The following is an 18,884-nucleotide window of genomic DNA, read 5'->3' on the forward strand; positions in this document are numbered from 1 at the left end:
GAAATTTAAAAATTTTTTTGTCCATCAGTTCAAAGTGTCGACGCTTAATACCCAATCCGGTGATAAAAAAATTTCTGTAAGACTGTCAAGGGTTCAAATTACCCCGACAGGGCTGAAATTAAGTAATTTTTTTTTAAACATCACAATTAATGCGATACTGAAACTATTGGCAATGATTATTTTAAATTTAAATTATAGAAATAACATGATCCTGAAGTTAACAGACAATTAACAATTTTTGGATGTTTTTCGACGATTTAATTAAAAAAACAATTAAACTAAAAAAATGCACATGTAGAAAATTGAAAAAACTACTAGTGCATTTTTTCAAATATATTTTTTTTAAATTTATTGTTATGAAAGATAAATCCAAAAATTATTAGACCTCGGCTAACTTCAGTTTCATGAAATAACTTAAGTCTGTTGTCTGAAATAAAAATAAAAAAAATTAATTAATTATACAATAACATCAAATACACATCAATATTATTTTATAGTAATTATTTTATTGATAATGATGACTTGAAATACAAAAAAAAAAAAAAGATGATTACTAATTATTAAAAGTATTTTTTTTTATTATGAGCGTAACTGTAGCAGACACCAGACAAATTTGAAATTATCATATGCAATGGATTCCAACAATATAGAGTACTCCTTTTTAACTTATAGTCGCCGATGACCTAGATGTCACAAAGCGACTTGTAAAAAAAAAAAAAAAAAAAAAAAAAAAAAATTACATTTTCAATTATTTACTCCATTTATAATTTTAAATTTATCTGATGTCTGCTACACAGACACTCATTTTTTGTAACGAAAACAGTCAGAAAAATGGTAAAAAAATTATTTCCACAATTTTTTGATGGACATATTCTTCTCCGAATCTTTTTGCATGACTTTGGCAACAGCCATTTCGAAGTCTTCTTGAGTGACATGAACACGGCGTTCACGGAGTGCGTACATTCCTGCTTCTGTGCAAACTCCCTAACAAACAAAAAAACAATAGTAATTTAATGATTTAAAAATTCAAATTAAAGATATTAATTGTAAGTAAAAATAAAGTATACCTTGACTTCAGCACCGGAAGCCCCAGGCATAAGTTCAGCGATTTTCCTCAAATTAATTCCACGTGTCAAGTTCATTTTTCTTGAATGAATTTTCAAAATATCAAGTCTGGCTTCTTCATTTGGTGGCGGGAATTCAATCTTACGATCAATTCTACCAGGACGTAGCAAAGCCGGGTCAAGAATATCAATACGATTGGTAGCCATTATAACTTTAATATTTTTAGTTGCTTCGAAACCATCAAGTTGGTTCAGTAACTCCAACATCGTACGCTGTACTTCGCTGTCACCTCCAGAACCCGACTCGATACGCGAGCTACCGATCGAATCGATTTCATCCATGAAAATAATTGACGGCGCGTGCTCGCGGGCCATCACGAACAGCTCGCGGACCATACGCGATCCTTCTCCGATGAATTTCTGCACCAGTTCGGATCCGGAGACTCTGATGAACGTGCACTCTGTGTGGTGAGCTACTGCTCGCGCGAGCAGAGTCTTACCAGTACCGGGTGGCCCGTACAAAAGTACACCCTTAGGTTGTGCGATTCCCAGAGCGTCGAATAATTCCGGATGCTTGACCGGCAATTCAATGACTTCCTTTATCTCTTTTATCTGTTTGTCAAGACCTCCGACCATCTCGTAGGTTGAGTCGGGTACTTTTTCAACCATCATCAGCGATACCAACGGATCAACTTTGTTGGGAAGAATTTTGTGGAGTGTGTAGCTCTCATTTCTCAAGGCAACACGTGAGTTTGGTGTTACGTCATTGATGTCAATGTTTTTGTCTAAATCGACGACAAATTTACCTTCCGGGTGTACTTTTACTAAAACCTTTTTTTTGTCCATTGGTTTGACCACTTCTCCGACATAGGAACCTTGTTCTTGGAGTAATTGTAACTCTTCACGTAACATACGCACTGTAATAACAAACAATCAATTATTATTAATAATTAAACATATATTTTTATAGAGAATTGTGTTATTATTTGATGGTAATTAATAATAATATTAACAGAAATAAAATAAATTAGCCTCCAGTTGATTTAAGTTTTTTAAAAAGTACTAAACAATTATATTTTCAAACTAAGCGCCAATTTTTCAAAAGAGGTTTTAATTATTATTGCTGGTATATCTATATATTATTAATTCATATTAATAGATGTACTAGCAATATTACTTCAAGTCCGGAAAAAAAATACCCGGCTTGAAAGACTGGCATTGAACTTTATTTTTATATTTATTAATATGAAACTGAGTAGCGGAAATTAAAAAAAAGTTCTTTCAAGAAACAAATAAACAAAAAAAAAATTATTCGAAAAAATACCACTTAGAGTTTTTTAAATTTTCTACATGTGCATATTTTTAGTTTTTTTTTTTTTTGTAATTCATTTAGAGAAAAAAAATCCGAAAATTGTTGATTGTCTGGTAACTTTCGGATCATCTGATTTGTTTATAAAAGTAATTAAAGTATGAGATATCTGCTATAGTTTTAGTATTTGTAATTAATAAAATATATTTGCAGCAAAATATGAACGTAATAAAAACAAAAAATTACCTTTAGCGTTGAGTTCATTACGCTGAGCCTGTAATCGACGCAAATTTTGACCCTTTTCTGAGACAATCAATTGTAATTCCTCTATTTTAGTGATATAATATTGTCTGAAACCTTCACCCTTCACGACCTTATCATCGACCTCCATCTAAAAATGATAAATTAAATTATTTAAAATAAATATATGAAGATTTTGATTTAAAAGACAGTGGTATTGAAAAGTTAACCAAACTTTTGTGATGCAAATAATGCATTGAATATACAAAAAATTTACCTTACTCGAGGCCGTCATTTTGTCGCCCGTAATGATGTTTGTCGTTGATTATATTTTTATTTATTATTTTATTTGTTTACCCAAGTAAATATGTTAATTTATAATTTAATACATGATATATGTAAAAGAAAAAATGATTGAGAATGACTAGGACATTAACATGGACAAGGAATCTAAAAAGACTTGTCACTGTTCAGTTACTTCAGTCTGACAAACTTTGAGAAAAAAAAAAATTAAATTCATGGTAAATTTTAAATTCAAAAGTTCCCGCCAATTTTTAAATTTCTTAATTTACAAATAAAACTAAATCACGCAACTGAAAATTAAAAATTTTGTTAATTTATTTTTTGAAAATTTATCACTTATATTTTTTGTTAGAATTAATTATGTAAAATAACTTAAAAAATAATTTGCAATAATTCAATACGAATTAATGGCGGATTGATAATCTTTGACATTAAAATTGATAATTTATGCAATCGAAATAAATAAAATAAAATAATAGTTTTATTAAAATACAAAAGTAAATTGTTGAATTTTATTGAATATATTACAGTTGTTTGGTTAAAATTTTTTAATTAGATATAATTAATAATAAATATATTAAAATGCCGAGGCAGTTTGACGAACAAGGATTTGAAGAGACGCCATTGCTTGGTTTTCCTAAAGAAAAAAAAAGTTTGTACATTTATTTACTATCCACGATATAAATATTAGTATTCATCACTACTTGGAGTAAAAACCCGAAATAATTCCTTCTTCGCCCTAGGATATATATATTTTATATATCTAATATTATCGTACATGTCATCTTTATCAGAGAAAAGTTAATGAAGAAAAAAATGTACAAATTTTTACTGTACGTTACTAATTTCAAAAAGACATATTATTATTCGCCTTTTTGATTTTGGGGATCTTTTTAAAGCAAAGAAGGCCTATGATTTTTTATTCTTATTACAAATCGTTTTGGAGACTTATTATAAAGTTTAAAAAAAATTTTTGAATTCCAAAAGGGCATGCACTTTAAGTCATGCGCCCATGCGGCTTTCAAAATTTTTTTTCAGAGCCAAAAGCGCGAATAAAAATGTAAGTCCTTTTGAAATCGGTAACGAGATAAATGATTATATTTTACAAAATTCCAATTAATTATTTAGAAACTTCCTGATAAATGTACCTCATTTTCAATTTTTAAAATTAGTAAGATAAACAACATTTTTTTTTCTGCTTTTCACTTCTCCCTCAAGTTTACTAAAATTACAAATTATTTTCAAAGAAATAATTTAATCGATTTCCAAGAAAATAAATAATAATTACACTAAATACTCTAATTTAATCCTGTCAATAAATTATTTTCTTTATTCTTGTTCTGAAAAAATTTTCTAAGCGACAATAAAGTAAATATCTATCTAATTGAACATTTGAAACTATCAAGCTTAGTTTTACAAATAAATTTCTCATCGTCATTGCATATGTCACTTTTATTTTCATTTAAGAATTAAGAGATTACTGTTATTCGTTATCATCATACGGAATCTCCAAATCCTTTATGACTAGACGTCAGCAAATCTTCAGCGAAGAAATCGTTTTAGTACTCAGCAAACATGCACTCTTTAATTATACTTAGAGACTATGTCATTCTCCCAATATTTATTACATTGTTTCAAAGTATTGACGTCAATTAATCCCCGGAACTTAGATAATACTTTAGTAGCCCAAAGTCCGTGTACTTGCAATACCAAGAATTGAGTGCCATTTCTTTCTTCCCTATTTTCTGCCCTACACTTTCTGTAACAACCAATCGGCTGCTTCCGACCCTACTTTACACTCTAATTTATCCAGTAAAATTTCGCGAATGACAGTCCTTTAACTTTATTGGCTTATTTTTTCCTACCCCTGGGGTATCCTTCGATCATTTTATAAACTGAAGACCTGGGACCCGATAGTTAGTTTTCCTTAGATCGTCTTCTTTAACGGTCGTAATATTCAAGTCTCCTAAGTACTTGTTAAAATAGAGAGCTTGAATTTAGCGACCGTTAAAGAAGATATTTTAACATCAGCCCTTAAAGTTTTATTTCTCGCGTTCAGTTACCGTACATTGATTATCTTAAACTTTCAAAAATTATTATCACTTTTTAAAATTAAAATTTTAAGTCTTCATAGTTAAATTAGTAATTCATTTTTTGATTCGCGTGTTTCAAATTATAATTTAATTTATTTGAAGTACTCGGCTCACTACCGAACAACATAACCAGACAAGTTCATAAATTATAAATTAATTAATTAAAAATTTTCTGCATAGCTTGCTCAGAAATTCACATCAATTGCATACAACAACGTGCTTTCAAAAACTTATTACTCCGTGAACCGTACCAATGAAAAAAAATTACAGTGCGGGTAGTAGTAGATAAATTAATTTTTTTTTCATCAGATTTTATTTAAATTTAATAATTAAGACATTTATTAAACTTTTTAAATTCTATTTCTTCAATCAGTGGTGCTTGCAGTCATATCTCGAGGTAAATTTGATAATTTGAAACAATTGCAACTCTAAAATTTGGACAGTGTTAGCAATATAAAGATGAGAGCATTTATAGTCTAGCACCGCCAAATTATTTCAGTTGCTTCTTCATCGCTTTTGATTAACAATTTTTAAATACTGTAACTCCAATAACTCTATGCTGGGTGCAATTTAGAGATAAACATTTATATTGCACCTGGTGTATGAGTCTTTGTGGTTATTACTTCTTCGCTTTACTATATTTTCAAGTTTATTTAACAATTTTCAAAATTGTAACTCCAATAACTCTATGCTGGGTGCTATTTAAAGATAAACATTTACATGACACACAACATTTAGTATTTGTGGTTACTATTTCTTCGCTTTACTCTATTTTCAAGTTTGTTTAACAATTTTCAAATATTGTAGCTCCAATAACTCTATGCTGGGTGCAATTTAGAGATAAACATTTATATTGCACCTTGTGTATGAGTTTTTGTGGTTACTACTTCTTCGCTTACTATATTTTCAAGTTTGTTTAACAATATTCAAGTATTGTAACTCCAATAACTCTATGCTGGGTGCAATTTAGAGATAAAAATTTATATTGCACCTGGCATTTGGTTTTTGTGGTTACTACTTCTTCGCTCTACTTTATTTTCAAGTTTGTTTAACAATATTCAAATTTGTAACTCCAATAACTCTATGCTGGGTGCAATTTAGAGATAAACATTTATATTGCACCTGGCATGTAGTGTTTGTGGTTACTACTTCTTCGCTTACTATATTTTCAAGTTTGTTTAACAATTTTCAAATATTGTAACTCCAATAACTTGAGGCTGGTCGCAATATAGCGATAAAAATTTACATTGCGCCCAGTATCGAGTACTTGTGGTAACTATTTCTTCGCTTTACTCTATTTTCAAGTTTGCTTAACAATTTCCAACACCTGTTTCTTCAATGATTTGGTTCTAGGCAGAGTGTGAGGATAAGAACTATACCTGGAACCAAATAAACTGCAGTGGCTTCTTGATCGCTTTGCTTTATCTTCGACTTTATTAATAATTTTCAACGCCTGTTGCTTCAATAACATGGACACTATCCACAGTCGAAAAATAAAAATTTGTTAATTTTTAATATTGTGCTTAGTACCAAGTTATTGTAGTGCCAAATTATTCTAGTTGTTTCTTCATCGTTTTACTTCATCTTCAGCTTTACTTAATAATTTTCAACAGCAGTTACTTTAATTGTTTGGTTTTTCGTAAAGTGTGATGATAAAAACTTTCGGAATCACCAAATCAATTGCAGTAGCTTCTGCATTGCTTTACTTTATTTTCAACTTTGATTAATAATTTTTGCCAATGTTTTTATACAAATATATATTTATAAAACTATATATAAGCTGCTCTTCATCATTAATTATTTTTATGAGCACTTGCTAATGACAATCAACATTTGTAACTCCAATTACTTGGTATTGGTTTAATTTATTCATAAAAATAAAATATACCAATACTGGTAATTGTGGTCGCTTTTTCATCGCATTGAATATTTTTCTTTTCAGCATTTAGTTACCTATAAGTATAATAGTTGTAGCTCCGAAAACTTGAATCGCTTGGACTAAAAAAATTTGAAATTTCAGTCTGGCGTTATTCAAGTATTTGTAGCTGCTCTTCATCATTAATTATTTTTATTGGACATTTGCTAATGACAATCAACATTTATAACTCTAATCACACGATACTGCTTTACTTTATTGACAAAAATAATGTAAGGCTAGTGCTAATTACTGTGGTCGCTTTTTCATGGCATTGAATATTTTTTCTTTTCAGCATTTAATTACTTATAAGTATAATAGTTGCAGCTCCGAAAACTTGATAACGTTTAGACTTAAAAAATTTGAAATTTCAGTCTTAACGTTATTCAAGTAATTGTAGCTGCTCTTCATCATTAATTATTTTTGTGGACACTTGCTAATGACAATCAACATTTATATCTCCAATTACTTGGTATTGGCTTGATTTATTCATAAAAATAAGCTAAGCCAATACTGGTTATTGTGGTCGCTTTTTCATCGCATTGAATATTTTTCTTTTCAGCATTTAATTGCCTATAAGTATAATAGTTGTAGCTCCGAAAACTTGAATCGCTTGGACTAAAAAAATTTGAAATTTCAGTCTGGCGTCATTCAAGTATTTGTAGCTGCTCTTCATCATTAATTATTTTATTTGGACATTTGCTAATGACAATCAACATTTGTAACTGCGATAATTTGGTACCGCTTTGCTGTAAAAATTAAAAATATCAGTTCGGCCGGCACTCGATTAATTGAAGTTTTTTCATCGCTGGGACATTGCTCAAATTTTTTTTAGATCATCGTCTGTACTAACTTGTAATTAGAATTATTCAGTGCCACTTATATTATTATATATAATTATAATACTAATCTGGTACTGGATAGTTGTAGTTGCTCCTTCATCACTAGGACACTGCTCAAATTTTTTTTAGATCATCGTCTGTACTAACTTGTAATTAGGATTATTCAGTGCCACTTATATTATTATATATAATTATAATACTAATCTGGTACTGGATAGTTGTAGTTGCTCCTTCATCACTCGGACAAAAATCATTGGTTGTCAAAATTTATTACATAATTTTTTCTAGAGCATTACCAGTTCTAGTAATTCCTTACTCACCGATCTCACTTATACTCTTAAATATAATTATAGTATAAGTGATTTCGGGGGACTGTAGTTGCTGGGACACAAATCATCGATTATCAAAATTTATTACATAATTTTTTTTGGATTATTACCAGTTCTAACTTGTAATTCTAATTATACTCGACACGACTTGTACTACATTAGATATTGCAGTTGCTCTTTCATCGCTAGGTCATTGCTCAAAATTTTTTTTACAATTTTTTTAGAACATCGTCTTTACTAACTTGTAACTCCAATTTACTCAAGGCCAGTTATACTATATTAGATAGAACTATAGTATAAATGGTACTGGATAATTGTGGTTGCTCCTCCATCGCTGGGAAATTACCAAAAATTTTTTGAATTAATAATCGAAATCCATTTAAACAAGTGGTTTAAAGTAACACATAAAATATCAGCGGGCTCATTATCGTGTATCGATTGATACTTTATTGTCGTACTTATATGACAATTAATATTTATAGAACTTCGATAAAGTGTCAGTTCTGCACGTAAATGTCATGAGATGACTAATAATTTTATTTATAAATGGATCATTTAAAGGAAATACTTGAAAATTTTCTACTAACTCATTAATTATTTAATATTTCATTTACTATCAACGACTCGGGTATTATATATATGTACTTGTACTTACTTTTACTAATGAATATAAAAGTTAACATGACATAAATTACTTAAATACATTTACGGCCATAAGTCAAATGAATTTCTTGGAAACGTTTAAATTTTGACAAAACTTAAAAGTCAAATTGACAAAATTACTTGAGATATTTATGGTTCCAAGGAGCATTTATACAAAATATTCTGTTGTTTATTTATGGATTGTGACCTGCACTGTAAATAATGCAAGTGTACTTACACAAGAACTGAAAAATTACTTACTTCCAAGTTCACAAATATTTTAATTTGAAAAATTATATTTCATAAATTTATATGCCACAAAAAATTAAAATTTTTGTACAGACTTTAAAATAAATAAATATTTAATAAAAAATACTAGAAATCGTCCCTTTGATTTTTAATTAATAAATAATTTAGTAAAAGTAAAAATAAAAAATTTTTTTTAAATAATTTTATTAACAAAATATATAGAGGGCCTGGATTTGGCCATCGTGTACTCGATGATTATTTTCAAAAATTTCTACCTGCCCTTCCTCAACTTCCATTTCATAAATTTCCGTTTGAAAGTGGATTTGGATCGCGAATCTTACGGAGCGATTTTCAAAAATTCAAAGTATCCATACATTAAAAGTTTGTTATTGTTACTGAAGTATACCCGTATTACCTCCACCCGTATCCTCACCAGGTACGAAACGTGCGCTGAGCCATTGTACCGGATGCAAATGTACCTCAGTTAGCTCTCGAGCATCAGAATTAACATACCGCTGATGTAAGTTTAGCTTTCCGGATTTATTGTGATTTTCAACGTCATTGAGCTTTTGAATTTTAAAGATTTATTTTTTCTAAACATACTTAATTTAATTAATCATTAAGTTTTACTACAAAAGTTTATTTACAAGATGTACAAAAAATTTTTGAAGAAATTTAAGCCACGTGAGTTTGCATAATATTTTGCCATTGAATTTAAATTTTATTTTTAAAAAATTATTTTTTTTTTATTTAAACAGTTGACAAAAAAAATCAATTCATTAAATATACTCATTAATTTTAATGATTAATTTATTGCTAAGTCAATTAAACGTTTTTTTAATTTTTATTTTAACAAATCGTATTTTTTTCAAAATTATTCATTCAAAATCAATGAGATAAATTAATATATTTTTTCTTTTTTTTTTACATAACATATCGACTTTTATTTAATTTTCAATGCCGTAATATTTGATACGAGTGTAATCTTATTAAATTCCCAACAAATCTTTTAACTTACGGTTTATAGTTTAAGTCTTAAATTTCCGTAATCATAAATGTCGAGTTAAATACAAGGTAGTACCAATTATCGTCCATTTATTACTGTTTTCTTAAATTGACTGATCGCTATTACGTAATAAATTATTGCATTAAAAAATAAGGAGACAATTAAATGAAATTTTTTTTTTTAATTTTTCTATACTAAAAATTTATTGACTCCATGTTAAATAAAAAATTTGTTGGCATAGTAATCAACATTGATAGTTTTTTTTTTTTTTTTTTTTTTTCTTTAATAAATAATTTCAAATGACATTATCATATTTCACTTGCGCCGATAATTAAATAATAATTATAATAGAGTAATAAAAAAAAAAATATTAATTATGATTCGGAGTGAGTAAAAAAAATTTCTCATCAATCAAAATATCTAATCTATTTATTTCGTCTGAAATGATCCGATGAATTAAAAAAAAATAATAAAATGTTGATAAAAAATGAATACTAATTATTTTAAATGTTTGAATTGATAAAATATATGAGTAATTATTTAACATTAATAATTTACAGAATGTTTACCAACACGCGTGGTAATTTGTATCATGATGTTTACATGCTGTTGGATGAACTATATGTGCAGATTACAAATGAGTATTCTCGCAGTCCCAATGATAAAAACTCTTGAAGATAAAAAATTATCACACGGAGCGTGTGTAAGTCTTGAGAATCAAAAATCCCGACGATCTGTATTCATTGACAGCGAAGATTCTTCTGAGGAATTCATTAAAAATGTTAATTATTCACGCGAACTTTTACCGCGTAAAATAAATGAAACAGAAGTGGGCTCGCTGTCAAATAATTTAGATAATTTAAATAATAGTTACACAAATACTTTATTACTGGACACGCGTCAATCTAAAAGGGCAGGGTTTCACTTATTCTCAAACGCGGCCTTCGAATGGACGCCTTTCATCCGCGGTCAATTGATATCCGCCTACGCCTGGGGTAATGTACCGGGTAATTTTATCGGCGGTGTACTGGCCCAGAAATTTGGCCCACGTAGGGCCGTTCTCTGGTCCTCAATTATCGCGAGTCTCGTATCGTTGGCTACGCCGATTCTCGCTCAATTGTCGTGGATTGTCTTACTTTTGTCGCGAGTAATAATCGGCTTAACTGGAGGCGTCACTTTTCCCGCGTGTCATACGCTCGTCGCTAAATGGTCGCCGCCAAATGAAAAAGGAAGATTTGTTTGGACACTACAGGGCGGGACATTTGGTTCAATATTTTTGTTCGGTATTATTTCGAGCATAGCGGAGAAAATAAATTGGGAAACGGGCTGGTATTTACCGGCGTTGATTATGATGGTGTGGATTGTGTTCTGGTGGTTTTTGGCTTTTGACTCACCAGAAGAACATCCTAGTATCAGTGAAAAGGAGAAGTTGTATATTATTGAGTAAGTTCGTCGCCTATATCGTCCTCAGTAGAAAACCGACTTCATTTCCGCAAATTATACAGAAGCTAAAGTCATTTTTTTAACAAAAAAATTTGATGTGCATAATAAGCAGATACTTTTTGTTCAGGATATAATTACTTTTACTAGTGTACAGAGAAAAAATTTTTGTAATCTTAATTTTTGAAAGTATCGATGCCCTCTAACATTTTTTGTCGGGGTTGGGCGGAAAATTAAAAAAAAAATTTAAGCCAACTATTAAAAATCTGTATTACGATTGTCGACAGAAAATGCAAAAAAGTGATTTTTAAAAAAAAACTAGAGTTGGCGGTTTTCTATTGAAACGATGATATATATTAATATTTATAAATATTTATAACTAAAAATGTAAACTTTGATTTTTAGATCGCTCTCGGGAACGGTTAATGTCGAGAAGCCGTCATTCAAAAATACGCCGCTATTAAAAATACTAACATCGATTCCGTTTATTTGTCTGGTACTTTGTCACTTTGGAAATTTATTTTTACTATTTTTCTATCAAAACGGAATGATGTTGTACCAAACTAAAGCCCTGGGATTCAAGCTGACAAAAGGCGGAGTGGTGTCAGGATTACCGTGGGCCAGTCGGGTCTTATTTGCATTCGTGTTTGGTTGGGCCGGTGACACAATTAAACGAAAGGAAATTATATCTGTCACGGCGTTGAGGAAGTGCGCTACTGTATTTTGTAAATATTTACTTGTTTGTTATGACAATAACAATATTAATCATTAAGATAATTGTGTGTTTTTTTTCAGCGCATTTACTGCCGGGTGTTTGTCTGATAGTGGTCGGCTATCTCGGGTGCTCGTTAGTTTGGGCAAACGTTTTCCTGATTCTCGCGCTCGGGTTCAATGGCGCAGCCTCCATTTCAAATTTATCAAACAATCAAGATCTGTCGCCTAATTACGCCGGGTTTCTTTACGGTATTATGAACACGGTCGGATCACTGTCAGGGATTATGATATCCCCGATCGTTGAAGAAGTTGCTGGCAAGTGGGGGGTAAATATTTTTATTATTTAATTATTTACAGCTTCATGTATCAGTACGCAAATTACAAGACCTTGATTACAATTTACTTGTGCTATAAAAATTAAAAAATTATAGTACAGGTAAAACTCGAGAACTTGCAATCGCTTTTTTCGCTTGAATATTTTTCAGCAGCATTTAGAAAATTAATTGGAGACTCCAATTACTCAGTACTTTTTGTACTGTATAGTAAAAATTATAGCACGGAAAGTAATCGAGTAATTGTGGCTGCTTTTCATCGCTCAAATATCACTCGCTAATATTTATTAATTAATAAATATATTAATTGCAAATCACAGTACGACATTTGAGGATTTTTGTCCTTAATCCCGTCATTCATTACTAATTAACTTTCGTTTCTACGTTAATTAATACTTTTAGTACGAAAGCTAATTAGTGATTAATGCACATGCCGCAAATATCACACGCTGTCATTAATATAAATAACAAATAATTATAAAAAATAATTGGGTATATTTTTTAAACCAGCATCCTATTGAAAAATGGCAAATACTTTTTTGGATGGGCGCCATTGTCTGCATCGTTTGTATGTTAATATTTATTATCGGTGGAAGCGGGGAAGTTCAAAGTTGGAACGAAGTGCGATCATCTGACCCCAGTCGACTTGCTGCCATAAATACTAATCAAGCAGAACCAACATCAACTACAAAAACTTAAAAAAAATTTGATACTTTGATTGATTATTATTTTATGTCGATGAATATTGAACCCAAGTTTTTAAATATTCGCTGGGTCAGTAAAATATTATTTATGATAAAAAATAATTTCGTAATTTGTCGTGGATTGTCAATAGTTTGATGCTGATATTTTTATATTTTTTAATCCAACTCGTATGACAGGAAGTATAGAATGATAGTTTTCTTCTTATATAACACGAGGTAAATTATCGTTATACAATTATATAGCTATATATATAATAATACCCAATCTGTAACAAACTCACGGAGTATTATTATCAAGGACACTTATTACGTTAATTATAATCTAATAAGTAACAGATAAAAATTTATATTTCTTTTTGTTATTTTTCTATTAATTATTTTTTTTAGTCATCAAAACAATAGCGCCGACTTATATATATATTTATAGACATATTTATTATTGAGTAAATAATTATATTAATTAAGATCTTACTAGATACATATTGTGAGCACATTTTTTACCAACAAGTTCTGCGTATTCTTTAACTTCATTACTGTCATCTTTTTTATCACCAAACATCCGCCTTATTCCTCTTACATTTTGATATGTCATTTTTCCACGATAGTAAACACGAACCTGTAATTAATTATTATTTTTATTAGTTCTATTGTAATAAAAAATAAAAAATTACATAAAAAATAGATTGTAGATAACAGTACCTGCATTAACGCCTCGGAATTAATGATACCGTCCTCGTCAAGTGCATCCAGATCATCATTAAGTCTCGAGTATTTGGTTTCATTAAGTTTTGGTATGCATTTGTCGATATCAAACCACTTGTAAGTTTCAGGACACAGCAATTTTGACGGACGCATTTTAGCTTTGTAACGCATCTTTGGAATTGTGTGAATATAATAACCCATGTAATAATATTTTAAATCGGGTACTGTTTTGTTTAACTCCCTTACCAAGCGTACTTCCATTAAAGAACTGGAATAATAATTTTTTTTTTACGGTCAATTAAAATAAAAAAGTTACGTAAGCTCTATTGGTTTTTAATGTTTACGATTTATAAAAATTAATGCGGAGATAAAAAGATAATGGTTTGGACTTAAAATGTCTATGACTAATTGCTGGTCTGAGAAAAAATTAAATGAGGGAATATTTTACCTGTAAGTACCGAGCGAAAGAAAAGAGTACGCTGGGTCGTAGAAAAAATAAACACTTGATACACATGAAGGTAATATATCTATCACACCAACAGCCATTAAATTATTATTCAGCCAATATTGTTGGTGGAATGAACCATATCCCAGTGGCGGCCCCGATTCTGGTTTCCAGTGCTTTTGAAATTTATTTTATTAATTTACAGGTGAAGATAAAAATTATAGTTTGGGTACAAGTACCATTTGTGGACACATTACATTATTGGAAGTAATCAATGAGTAGTAAATAATTTTTTTGCCCTCCGGCTGAAAAGTGGCAACTTTCCGGTTTCGTCGAGCAGAAAAATAGTATACGCACCTTGGCCAGTAAAAAAAAAAGCTTCAGACCACATGTTTGTCAGCATCCGCCAACAATTACACGTGATCTAAGACTTTTCTTATTTTACTGGCCCAGGTGTAATCTACTATAAGAATCTTGAGAATATTTTAATTTTTTGTGTCCGAAGCTGGTACTAAAGTGACCACAAACGGTACCGCTACCCCATTTAATGCTTTGAAAATATATTTATAAATTTAATTATAACTAAAAAAAAAATTGTGGAAATATTTTGCTTCTAATTGATACCAAAATTAATGAAAATAAATTTTTTTTAAATGTTATCATGCATTGTAATTTAAATTGATGTTAAAATTTTTAAATATCAATATGTAGCAATAAATTATTAAAATAAAATTTGTTAATAATCTATTGCATCAAATTATTGAAACAAAATGAGTCGCAAAATTTTTTCAAAGCGAAAAATAAGTAAAACTTTACGAATAATTTAAAAAGATAAATACTTTTAGTGGAGTCTTCCCTAAAAAATTAAGAAACGATTGTTTATCACATTCGTCTGGTTCGTCATTATGTACAGCGATTTGATACTTTTTAAATAATTCTACACTTTCATCTAAAGTTTCCATGAATTCTTCTGAGGATACTCGCACTAATTTCACCTGAAATAATAAACAAAAATTATAGTCACACTCTGTTAATAAAAATTACTACTTAAAGTGATTAAATAAATTACTTGTAATTGATTGACACCATCAGTGCCATAATTCAACAACTCATCAATGGTTTTAGGTTTATTTTTATCTTTTTTCTTCTTATAATAAGCTTCGATCTCTTCCAAAGTCTTGCCCTTAGCGAGTAAACGGCTTCTAGCCCGTTCGATTCTAATTAATTTTGCTTTTCGCGGCAGTCCGCTGTCCTCGTGGCTCGACGTCGACTCGCTGGTAATTTTTTTATCAATTTTACTACACGATGACTGAGATATATTATTAGCATATTCATTAGTATCTTGCACCATTGTCACAGGTTGCATTTGAGTATTATCAATTTCATTGTTTCCTTGTTGGTTACTGACATTATCACCGTCGTCATGACTATTGTTACAACAAGTACCGCGTTTGTTATCACAATCCATGTCCACAGACATTTTCTCTGTCTCCAAAATCTCAAATTTGCTTTTCGCATGTTCAGCGTAATCTGGCTCCATTATACTGCAAACATCTAAAAAATTTTTTAATAAATTTATTATTTACGGAACGAATTAAAAAAATAATAATTATCTAGAAATAGAAATTTTTGAATTGAAATTATCAACTGAACTACTTAGATAGTTATCAATTTATCAATTAAACTAGTTTGATTAACTGATAATTACTTACCTACGTCATTAGGTTTATTATGATGAATTTTAGTTCTTTTATTTCTCTTTTTATTGTAATGATCATCATCATCATCTTTTTTTCCGTCTTTTAAAAATTTTGTTACGCGTTTTATTATTTTTTTTTGTGATTTACTGACAATTAAATTTAATGCTTCGCACCTGGAATTAAATATACAATTAAAATTTAAAAATATCTTAACAAATGAATGGAATTTTTTATCTCACTACACAGTAGTAAAAAAAAAATTGTAGTAATAAAATATAAAACTATTAATAAATAATGATTAGATAAAAAATTTGTAAACAGATTTATTGTAAATATTTTCCTCCAGTATAGGGTGATAATAATTTTTTTCTTAGAGTATTTGAATTTAAATATAAATATCAGGTGTAATTTTTAATTTATCAAAAATTTTTGTAAGTTTGCTTTGAAAAAAAACTTTTTACAAAATATAATTACCGGGAAATTTTAAATAGGACACTCGAGTTTCGTGATATAAATCACTACTTTTTCATTAAATTTCCAACTGTATAATTAAAAAATTACTTAGATTATTAATACTGATAGTATTTATACATAAAACGTAAATATTGGATTACAAAGTTTCTAAATACGGTCAAGAAAAGCGTCTGAAATATAAATTAAAGTTTTCTAATGGCGTGTCCGGTTTCTTGCTCAGATTACTTGTATTTCTATGAATTAATTAAACTGTTTTAGAGCAGATAAACAAAGACGTGAATTTATAGTAAATAAATGCGCTGAGAGCAAGCATCCGAACATGACATAAAAGTTCCTTTTTAAGATAAAACGTATGTAAAAAATGAAACATATCGAAATCGTTGTAACTGCGACTGAAAAATAAATTTATCAGGAAATTTTAAAAATAAATCTGCTCTTTATGTGAAAGTTTTGATTTAATTTAAAAAAAAATCAGTTGGAAATTTTAAACAGGAGTAAAATTATGAATTAAAAAAAATTTTTTTGATTTAATTGAAGGGTTTGTGTGTAAGAGTAAATTAAAATTTAAAAACTGATAATTGACAATTACTTAATAGTGTACATAGGGCAGCATGTTTCATCATTGTGCGGTTTGTAACAATAAGATCCACTTCTTCTCCAGCCTCTGTCAATTAGGGTTTGATAATCTTGAACTGTCAATGAATGCGCCCACATACCTATGACATATAAATAAAAATAAACATATTTACTACCAATTATTTAATTTTATTTGAATAAAGAAAAATATAAAAAATATTCAATGCAGTGGATACGTTACCATGTCGTTTGTAGGAATTACGTTTTTTACAGTACCCACATGAATATTTACGAGAAACATCAGTAAAATAATAATCGACAACACTAAACATATTTACTGCCATGGTTTATTGTAATTATCTAATTTAGTTTACTAATATAAATGTTAATTTAAATAAATAGTCGCTATATTTATGTACAGTTCACTAAGAGATTTACAACCTATGTATTTATTATTCTATCTGTCATTCAAAAAATGATCTAATCATGGAAAACAATTAATTATCACACACATTAACATTACGCTTATGCACAGTCGAAAAACAGTTGAGTCGTTGAGTGAAATTTCTTTTTTATTTTTTTTCTTTATTTATTACCATTATTATTATTTTTATTTATTATTATTATTACTATAAAAAACAATGACGCCATTTTTTCTGGGGTAAAAAATTAATTACTATGTTTTGAATTTGATTATTAATTTAATTTATACAAATCAAATATTTGAATATTAAAATTTGCAATTAAAATATTTTCTTAACTATTCAAATTATTTTATAGATATTTTAGTTACATTAATTATTGATAAAATAAAAATATAATTAATAACTGGGGTATAGAAAGTTGCAGTCTTACCAATCGCTGGTAAAGTAAAATTTAAATATGGCGGTAAATAGTGACGCTGACTGTGAATTTTGGGCGTAATAAGTTTATTCTAATTAATTAAATATAATTTATTATAAAAATTTTAATAATAAGTTTTTATTGTTAATTTTTGGTAGTTAGTATATTTTATAAAGATATCAAATGATCATTTATTTTAAATCGCGAATATTTGAAATTTCTGGAATTTGAAATTCGCGGGAACGCTACGTAATGGCGGAAGTTGAGTCCGGGCTATCATGTCGATCGTCGTTTGCTCGTACATTTTAATTATTTTAACGGGTTTAATTGTCGTTTATAAATATGATTTATATTCTTAATTATAATTAAAGATCTAGTGATCACGCTGATCTATAAATTTTTATTTATCATTCACAAAAAACATATTAATTTGACTATTAAATTTTGTGCCTTTGATTTTCGTGTCGTGCGTAAGTTTTGAGTGCGTGATTAATTTTTTTTTAAATAAATAAAAAAGTTTTAGTGTGAAAAGTATTTTCGTGTTGATAGTGTGTTTAATTATTAATAAGTGATGTGTTTAGTGTTGATTTAAATTTACAGTGAGTGTTTAAAAAGTGATTAGTAATAATAAAAATTAATATTAATAAAATAAAGTAAAAAAAAACGCAGGATTACCAATCGCTGATAAAAAAACATTTAACATGGCGGTCAAATAGTGACGCTAACTTTAAATTCCGGGCGTCGTAAGTTTATTCTAATAAATTAAATATAATTAATTACAATTATTATATTTATTAAAATTTTTTTCATCATTAATTTTTGGCAATTAGTATATTTGACAAAGATTTAACTAAACAATTATTCATTTCAAATCGAGTCGCGACTACCAGAAATTTCTGAAATTTTAAATCCGCGGAGTGCAACGTAATGGCGGCAGTTGAGTTCAGGCTATCGTCATTCAC

General features: G+C 29.0%; 3 protein-coding genes and 1 long non-coding RNA gene across 6 annotated transcripts; 1 reads left to right on the top strand and 3 right to left on the bottom strand.

Moving 5' to 3' along the window:
* Positions 1-484: 484 nt before the first annotated feature.
* On the bottom strand, positions 485-3,065 carry LOC130668583 (26S proteasome regulatory subunit 8). The gene is made up of 4 exons (XM_057470933.1): positions 2,891-3,065; positions 2,620-2,764; positions 1,068-1,981; positions 485-984 (listed from the first exon to the last, which is right to left on the bottom strand). Exons 1-4 carry the CDS (start codon positions 2,906-2,908, stop codon positions 844-846), a joined length of 1,218 nt encoding a protein of 405 aa, XP_057326916.1. The 5' UTR covers positions 2,909-3,065; the 3' UTR covers positions 485-843.
* Positions 3,066-3,446: 381 nt separating this feature from the next.
* Positions 3,447-13,406, top strand: LOC130668581 (sialin-like). Of its 2 annotated transcripts, none has more exons than XM_057470930.1 (5): positions 3,447-3,568; positions 10,553-11,435; positions 11,838-12,157; positions 12,228-12,472; positions 12,989-13,406. In XM_057470930.1, exons 1-5 carry the CDS (start codon positions 3,499-3,501, stop codon positions 13,175-13,177), a joined length of 1,707 nt encoding a protein of 568 aa, XP_057326913.1. In that variant the 5' UTR covers positions 3,447-3,498; the 3' UTR covers positions 13,178-13,406. The 2 variants fall into 2 exon arrangements, with proteins under 2 accessions (XP_057326913.1, XP_057326914.1); XM_057470931.1 differs by lacking the exon at positions 3,447-3,568 and adding an exon at positions 9,483-9,670.
* On the bottom strand, positions 6,908-10,250 carry LOC130668585 (uncharacterized). Of its 2 annotated transcripts, none has more exons than XR_008990042.1 (3): positions 10,005-10,250; positions 8,087-8,429; positions 6,908-8,004 (listed from the first exon to the last, which is right to left on the bottom strand). It is a non-coding gene; the product is annotated as an uncharacterized LOC130668585 (long non-coding RNA). The 2 variants fall into 2 exon arrangements; XR_008990043.1 differs by having other exon boundaries at positions 6,908-7,673; positions 7,778-8,429.
* LOC130668582 (arginyl-tRNA--protein transferase 1) lies at positions 12,228-17,678 on the bottom strand. The gene is made up of 8 exons (XM_057470932.1): positions 17,321-17,678; positions 17,093-17,219; positions 16,042-16,202; positions 15,399-15,883; positions 15,169-15,324; positions 14,333-14,505; positions 13,882-14,152; positions 12,228-13,798 (listed from the first exon to the last, which is right to left on the bottom strand). Exons 1-8 carry the CDS (start codon positions 17,421-17,423, stop codon positions 13,643-13,645), a joined length of 1,632 nt encoding a protein of 543 aa, XP_057326915.1. The 5' UTR covers positions 17,424-17,678; the 3' UTR covers positions 12,228-13,642.
* Positions 17,679-18,884: the final 1,206 nt, after the last annotated feature.

This window comes from Microplitis mediator, chromosome 5 (assembly GCF_029852145.1).
Source record: "Microplitis mediator isolate UGA2020A chromosome 5, iyMicMedi2.1, whole genome shotgun sequence".
NCBI classification, from domain to species: Eukaryota; Metazoa; Arthropoda; class Insecta; order Hymenoptera; family Braconidae; genus Microplitis; species Microplitis mediator.

What these genes read in the sequence shown, in the direction of transcription:
- LOC130668583 (XM_057470933.1), bottom strand. An exon ending in TAATGAACTCAACGCTAAAG is followed by an intron (nt 1,982 to 2,619) that starts GTAATTTTTTGT and finishes TTGTTATTACAG; the next exon opens with TGCGTATGTTACGTGAAGAG. An exon ending in CTTCCGGTGCTGAAGTCAAG is followed by an intron (nt 985 to 1,067) that starts GTATACTTTATT and finishes TTTGTTTGTTAG; the next exon opens with GGAGTTTGCACAGAAGCAGG.
- LOC130668581 (XM_057470930.1), top strand. Translation starts at nt 3,499, where the DNA reads ATGCCGAGGCAGTTTGACGAACAAGGATTTGAAGAGACGCCATTGCTT. An exon ending in TTTTCCTAAAGAAAAAAAAA is followed by an intron (nt 3,569 to 10,552) that starts GTTTGTACATTT and finishes AATAATTTACAG; the next exon opens with AATGTTTACCAACACGCGTG. An exon ending in GAAGTGCGCTACTGTATTTT is followed by an intron (nt 12,158 to 12,227) that starts GTAAATATTTAC and finishes GTTTTTTTTCAG; the next exon opens with CGCATTTACTGCCGGGTGTT.
- LOC130668582 (XM_057470932.1), bottom strand. Translation starts at nt 17,423, where the DNA reads ATGGCAGTAAATATGTTTAGTGTTGTCGATTATTATTTTACTGATGTT. An exon ending in TGCCCTATGTACACTATTAA is followed by an intron (nt 16,203 to 17,092) that starts GTAATTGTCAAT and finishes ATTTAATTCCAG; the next exon opens with GTGCGAAGCATTAAATTTAA. An exon ending in ATGGTGTCAATCAATTACAA is followed by an intron (nt 15,325 to 15,398) that starts GTAATTTATTTA and finishes TTATTATTTCAG; the next exon opens with GTGAAATTAGTGCGAGTATC.